At 49.1% G+C, this 7,444-nt stretch overlaps 1 protein-coding gene across 2 annotated transcripts in view; it reads left to right on the forward strand.

The window, feature by feature from the left end:
* Nucleotides 1-6,690, forward strand: part of LOC103814651 (myosin-M heavy chain-like) — a 44,051-nt gene extending 37,361 nt beyond the window's left edge. The window contains exons 4-8 of one of the 2 annotated variants that reach the window (XM_050977085.1): nt 1,113-1,287; nt 2,001-2,205; nt 2,627-3,249; nt 4,130-4,275; nt 5,099-6,690. In XM_050977085.1, coding sequence (XP_050833042.1) covers nt 1,113-1,287; nt 2,001-2,205; nt 2,627-3,249; nt 4,130-4,275; nt 5,099-5,894 — 1,945 coding nt within the window. In that variant the 3' untranslated portion in view covers nt 5,895-6,690. The remainder of the gene's footprint in view (nt 1-1,112; nt 1,288-2,000; nt 2,206-2,626; nt 3,250-4,129; nt 4,276-5,098) is intronic. The other variant, XM_050977086.1, reaches the window with a different exon arrangement.
* Nucleotides 6,691-7,444: the final 754 nt, after the last annotated feature.

Consider the following 7,444-nt stretch of genomic DNA (forward strand, 5'->3'; position numbering starts at 1 on the left):
CATGTGTTTGCTTGTAGCTGACATTGTTGGAATTGCATGTTAGCAGTGTGACCTACCAGCAGAAGTTCACAAGTGAAGCCTTTAAGAAGAAGCAGATTTTTCTCATAGGAGATTATTGTTAAGCATAAAACACATGCAGAACCTGAAATATGTTCCAGACACTGGCTTCCTGTATATACAAGCATCCATATTCAGTCCTCACAACCTTCCTTTTTAAAGGAATCCAAGTCCATAAAAATTAAGTAAACAAAAAAAAAAAAATTTCTTCCCAACAGGCTTCATTATGCATGGAAATAAGATGTCTTAGAAAGCCTGTTAAAAAAAACATATCACAAATAGTATCACAAACAACAGCCTGTCAACTACTCTGTCAAGTCAGTGGTTTTGCACCAGACTGAGTCTGTCTGAAGAGCGATGCTGTCTTCAGAGGGGGGAATGTGGGCTTGGACAGGCTGCCTGTATCAGCCAGGCCAGGCCCTTGTTAGCACTGGACAGCCATGAATGAGGGAGAGCAACAAGTGAGAGCAACAGACACTGCCAGGCTTTTCAGGTCTCAAGCTCTCCAAAAGGCCTGATCATGAGTTCACTGAAAACAGATAGAATCTTTCCAGTGACTTCAGTGGGCTTGGGATCATATGAGATGAAAAACAGAGGGAATACTCTTTTAATCCTCTAATCCCTTCAAAGTATAATGGTTTATAGCAGGTGATTTTCTTCCAGATGAGCAATATGGTTTCTGTGTTGGCAGCATCTCCTTAAATAGCAGCAAATGTAGTTGTGGCCTACTTAGAAAGGAGTGTTTCTGGTCCCTGTGGAGCACCTCATGTTTTATGGACACAAAAATGCCCTGTGAACAGCCAAGACTTGATAACCCAGACTGATGTTGGCACGAATGCAGTTACCCAGCTTGCAATGTCTAACTGAGTACTGCTTAGAGCCCCTGAAACACAAGCACAGCCATCCATGCTGAACAGTCACAAGCCCTGCCTGCACTTTTCCTGAACTGTTGCAGATCATTGTTTGAACCTGGGCTCTCTGCTCAGTCTCATCTGTGTCAGGAACAGCAGGAGAACTGCATCCATGACCTTCAATGGAGTCTTCTTCCCTTGCAGCTGCAATGCCGAGACTGCTGCCAAATCCCCCTCCAAGGGGCAGTGTGATCTGAGGGAAGCTGATCTCCCACCTCTGGAGGACAGCCAGCAGCCCACAGCGATGTCCATGGCAACAGAGACCTGGGAGGACAAACCAAGCAATGAGACATCCAGTGACATTCCACCTGCAGGGAATGTAAGAGAGAGGAATTCCCCTCTCATGCATGTCTTCAGGATTTTTTCCTTGTTAGAAGCTCTGAAGGGTCCCTTCATTGTAGGAACTGGGCAGGCTGGGAGATGGCAATCTGGAAGACTCCCATGAGTGATTAAATGCTGTTAGAAGCATTAGAAGCTTTTTTATTACACTCAGTAAAACAGGTGTGACTTTTTTGCCTCTGCCTGTGCCACTGCATTTCATGCAGGGAGTTTAGCAATAACCCCTTCATGGCTTCCAGTGTTTCTGGGGGTTCAGACAGATTCCCTCCTAGTGCCCCCTTGGGCAAGCTGCTGGTGCAGATGGGGCACAGAGGCTGAACTTCCTGCCCTGCAGTGCTGAAACCTTCACAGAGCAGCTGCAAGCGAGCTCAGGTCCCTCAGCACACACAGCCAGGGTCATGCTGTTGACTTTTTCACGGTTATTTGACAGCCGCGATCCAACCACCTCGGAGCTGCTGTACTCAGAGCTATACAACAGCAAAGGGAGAGGGGTCCTTACTTGTTAGGGCTGAGCAAGACAGAGGGACTCAGGGGGACAGATTTCTTTATCATCATGTAATAGTGCTACATTTACCATCCCATTACTGATGAGTTTCCTTTTCCCTCCTTTGGCAACTGAAGTGCAGTGAATGCAAAACCAGGTGCTGCTTTGAGATCAGCCTTGCTCCAAACCCTTTCCTGTCTTTCTTGCAGACCCCCAGTCCTGCCTGTCGCCGATCCAGCTCTGACATTGTCCATGAGAGCACGGATGGTGCCAAGGCCCAGCGGGAGTGCCGGCTGCGGCCGCACTTCAGTGACCCGATGCCGACAGACTCGGTGAAGAGGAAGCAGCTGGAGCTGAAGATCGCGGCTGCAGCGCGGCAGCATGCACAGAAGCGCCGGCAGGAGCGGGACTGTGGTACACACACTGCACACGCGGGGGCTTATGGGCCAGATGCTGCGCCCTGCCATGCTGCTGAAAATGTGGAGTAACTATAAAAGTTGGGGAGGGTAGCATCCTGGGTTGTACCCAGGTGTGCAGGAAATCAGGATCTGCTCTGCTCTGTCCCTAACTGGTAGATGGCAGGGGAAGATGCAGCCCAAATTAGTTCACAGGTATGGGCAGTGCAGAGATGACAGATCCCAGACTTCACCTGGAAGCTGTTTACTTCTGACTCCCACCAGTCTCAGCAGCAAAACGGGAGGCATTCACAGCCCTGCTTCACTAGAACCAGCCTGTCCCCCCAGGGTTCCTGCCATTCATGGCTGTGCCAGCACGAGTTCCTCGGGTGAACTCTGTGCAGCTGGCAGTGCCTGTAACGATTTGTGTCTGTTCTCAGGTCCAGTGGTAGCAAAAGCCAACCTTGGCTATGGTGGCAGCTTTGACGAGACCCGACGCACCCCACGGGGCTCCCTCCGCTCCAGACGTCACTGGAGCAACGTCAGCAGCCTGAGCACGGACAGCGGGATTGTTGGTGTGAATGATGCCCGGGATGACCTGGATCCCACCGTGGCCACCCGGACCAAGTCAGCGGATGTGGAGAGAGCAGACAGTGGCATTGGCCAGATGCCAGCCAGGAAGTGGAGGAACAGGGCATCTGAAACGCTGAGCTCCCTGCAGGCCTGGGAAGCCCACCGTCCCTGCACCGACTGTGGAGAAAGGGACCTCCCAGTGGAGACAGATGTCCAGAACTGCAACCAGAGGCGGGCTGATCTCTGCGAGAAGTGCCGCAAGCGCAGGACGGAGCGCAAGGAGTCTGTGCTGGAGTTTGTCAACACGGAGGCCAGCTATGGAGAGGACCTGCGCATCATCAAAGAGGAGTTCTACCTCCCCATGCAGGCAGCTGGCCTGCTGAGCCAGGAGCAGCTCCAGGGCATCTTCAGCAACATCCAGGAGCTCATTGACCTCAATGAGAGTTTCCTGGAGATACTTCAAGAAGAGATTGATCAGGCCTTTGATCAGGTATGATGCTGCCTCTGCCCTCAAAAGGGGCTGGACTGGGCAGACTGGAATAGGTTTCGTATTAGTGGGTCAGCATAGTTGGAGCAGAGGAGCAGGAGGTAGTACTCCTGGGTTATGGTCAGCTATCAGCTATGTAGTTCCTTACTCTCTTGGCTATTCCTGCAGATTTCAGGAGCTCTGTGCCAGGTTGCAGGTGTTCGACTCACTGTGCTATGGTGATGCCACTGACATCAGCAGTCTTGCTCATTTATCCCATTAACAGGTATTAATGGTCCCATTATCAAAGTTAGTTTTAGGCCAGTTGGCCTGGTTGCTGGTAAGATGTGACCATGGGGGCACAGAGCTCAGCTTGCTCTGTCTTTTAGGCTGTGCTCTTGCAGCTCTGAGCTGGCTGGCTTCATGCTGGCTTGGCTGTGTTTGCCTTGGCTTGCAGTTTACTGCAGCTTGGCTCTAGACTGTCTATGGGACCATGCAGTGCAGGCTGCTCCCTGCTCTACAGCTGTGTATGGCCACTTCTACTGATACACCTTGCCTTGCATAAGGAGCTTTCCTGCCCCACCAGCATGGGCACAATACATCCTCTTTCACTCTGGCCTTCAAGCCCTTGCTCTGATGGGCTGGCTGAGACCACAGGAGGAGAGAAGCCCTCTTTGCATGTGGAAAAGCAAGCAGTTAGACCAGCTTTCCTTCCCCTCCCCAGGCACTGACTCCCCCCAGACCTTCAGGAACTGCCTTTCAACTGTGAAGGATGAGCCCAGCTCCACCTTTGGTCTGGTGCTCAGCTGATCCTGCAGCAGTTCATGCTGATAGGACTGAAGGCAGGTCCCTTGTCTCTGCCTCTCCTGAGCTAACTGAGCAGGGCCCTATTGCATACTTGCAGGGGGACGATGACCTGATGACCGTGTGCATTGGAGAAATATTCCTGGAATTTGTGAACATGCTGCCAGCCTTTCAGACATATTGTCTTCAGCAGTCCTCCTCTGTGAATATGCTCAATGCTCTGGAGAAGGAGAAGGAGTTGCTCAGGTGAGAAGGGGGATGAGCACATTGATCCTTTGGGGACACAAAGGCAGCAGGCTGAGGGTGAAGCCTTTGCCAGCCCATCTAGATCAAAGTCTGATGCTAGTGTTCTTCAGTTATTGCTGCTCCCTCTTGGGGTGAGGACAGTCATTTATTCTCAAAAAATATTTAATCCTGCATATCTCCACTGGTATCAACCAGTTGGTCCCCAGCTGTACTCTGTGTTTTGTACTAGCAGTATCTGCCCAGTGACCACTGCACTGAACTGTCACCAAATAATACTCAGCTGAGATCAGTTCTCAATCCCTGTGCTGGAGCCCAGGTTGGGTTTCCACTGCAGAAAGCCACTTTGTGGCACACGTGACTGAAATTTGGTTCCCATTCCTAGCCTTGGTCTATTGGGCAATGTCAGGCAAGTAATTTCTCTTTCCACTGCTCAGCCAATTTCTTGTTTAATATGCTTTGTAATCTAATGATGAAAGGCATAACAAGTTAATGCAATCTGATATAAACTGATGTATCTGCCTCATGTTTACGTCAGTAGGTACCAGAGAAAGATCACACCCTTGCTATTTTATGATTTAATAGAAGGCTGTTAGAATGTTATGTGCAAGTATCCCAGGCACCTCATCAGGATTCTGCAGCTAAACACAGCTGCAGAAATGGTTGTTAGTCTTTAATAAGACAGAATTCACAAGGTTGCTAAAAAGGGGGGGGGGGCTGCCGTGCCCAGCAGCTGTCAGCACCATGCTATTCATTTGCGTTTAGGATTGCAGCATCTGCTGGCAGAACAACCACTATTTCATCCTGTCTTCTTAAATCCCTGCAGAATATTCCTCAATGTCTCCCAGAATGACAACACAGCACTGCGGCGGATGAACTTGAGGTCCTTCCTGATGGCCCCTTTGCAAAGGGTCACCAAGTACCCCCTGCTGCTCAGCAGAATCATCAAGGCCACCACCGAGTACCACCCGGACCACGGCAGCCTGCGGGAGGCCAAGAGCCGCATCGAGTCCCACCTGGAGCACATCAACATGAAAACCAAGCAGGAGGGGAACACGTGGACCCTCCGATCCTTCCGCCAGGACAGCAAGAAGAAGAGGGAAGTCATCAACATCGAGATGAGAGAAACCGCCCTCAAAACCGTCGGTTGGCTGCGGGAGGAAACGCGGTTTGTGATGGAAGGGTCTCTGCAGCTGGCCCAGCCCCCCGACGGCCAGTGGGTGAAGAAAGGCAGCAAGACCCTGAAGTTCCAGAACATGCAGGTCCTCCTCCTTGTGAATATGAAGCGTGTGTCCGAGTCCAGTCTGGAATCAGCTGAGCCAGGGCCTGTGAAGGACGCAGTGCTGGTACTCATCAGGGACAAAAATAACGGGAAGTTCCATTTGCTCAGGGAGCCCTTGAGGCTGAGTAATTGCATTGTCTCCACTGATCCTGACTGCGACGACACCTTCGAACTGATTGAGATCAGGCGGGAGGCGTTTGTGTTCCGGGACAGCGACCGGGCACGGACTCACCACTGGTTCAGGCAGATCAGGCGCTACTCCAGGGAGCTGGGCTCCTGGAAGAAGCGGCGGAATGCGCTGCCCAACATCATGATCAGCACTCCTCACACCAGGCCCTGAGTCCTGCACCGGCAGGCTTGGCTTGACCAGTGCCACATGCAAAGACCATTGAGAGCCCCAGTGGCCTGAACTTGCTCCATGGACAGCACAGGGAGGAGCCTGATCCCCAAAGACTCTGACTAGCGCTGGAAGCAAATGCTACAGCCTGGTGCTGAACTCCAACCCCTGGACTCACAATTGTTTGTGGCTCATGTACATACAGAGATGGGCTCCACTCGAGATCACCGAAGGATAATAATTTAACTTGTTAATGTTGCACTGCAGGAGAATGATGTATGATGCTTGACATTGCATGGATCGTGTTGAAAGCCAGTCTTGACAATGAGAGAGGTTTCCACTATTGACTATATTTCATCAGCATTAGGTAAAGTCCGGGTATTCAGCACAATTAGGTGCAGTATTATGCAACAGAGGATGAAAGCTGGAAAAAATTGTTTTCCACCACTACTCCTAAGGACTGTGTTTCATTATTCACCTCTGTATATTCAGTCAAAACACTTGTTTAAAAAGAAAGGCCTTTCATCTTTAATCCAAATCAAGTAGGTATCAATTTGCTCAGATTCAGCTGCATGCACACAGCAAAAAAAAAAAAAAAAAAAGGAAAGAGAAAAAAAGAGCAAACACATAAACCCCACATGTGTGTAGAACCTGTGGAAGAGCAGCACACTCCCAGTGAGAGTCTGTTATTTAACTGACTTAGGGACTGGAACATAATGCTGCATCTGAAATATCTCAGAAGTATATGTAAATACAGCTATGCTACCATTGATAGTGAATTTAAGAGTTTGCAATTATTTAAATTATGTAATCTAGTGTATTTCAAAATTTAATTGAAAGAAACAATTTACATTGTAATGTAGAGTAACATAAAATGTTTTAATAATTATGTTTCAGTTACTTTTGGTGGATATTTTTTAATATTTGTATTACGGAGTATGTGTTTCACTTCATATGGGTGGCATTCAGATGAGCAATGTGCCTACATCTGCTCTGTGGATTCCCTGAACAGAATTCAGGGCTACTCCAAATGAGACTGGGTGAATGGTACAAACCTGCTACTCAAATTCTCACTAGGCAACCACAAATTGGCACAAACCCTTTTGCTCTGGAGCCAAAACTGAGGCCACAAATAACTGCCCCAACTGAGGCCTGCCCCATAAGGTCCAGCCTCTCTCAGTTGCTTAGCAGGGAAATGACTCAAAGCTGAACAATGGTAAAAAAGCAAACAGGGGTTAACCTTTTCAGCCTGACATTAACACTGACCGCTACTTTGCAAAATGTCACGCTGTGACTTACAAAGCAAAGGCCAGATTTCAGCCTGGAAGCTAAACTAAAGGAGCCTAAATTTTGGTCCATGGATCTGGGAGGACAGCCTGTAAATGTTCTTTTAGGCCCACAGGGTAAAGACAAAGCCAATCAGTTTTATTCACTACCAACAAAATGTTTTTATTACAGGCATTTATTTCACAGGAGGATTCACACAAGCACATTTATGTATTTCTCCAGAGATCAACCAGTATCAAAGGTCAGCACTGAAGGCAGACAGAAGA

The sequence above is a fragment of the Serinus canaria genome, chromosome 7 (assembly GCF_022539315.1).
Source record: "Serinus canaria isolate serCan28SL12 chromosome 7, serCan2020, whole genome shotgun sequence".
Lineage (NCBI taxonomy): Eukaryota > Metazoa > Chordata > Aves > Passeriformes > Fringillidae > Serinus > Serinus canaria.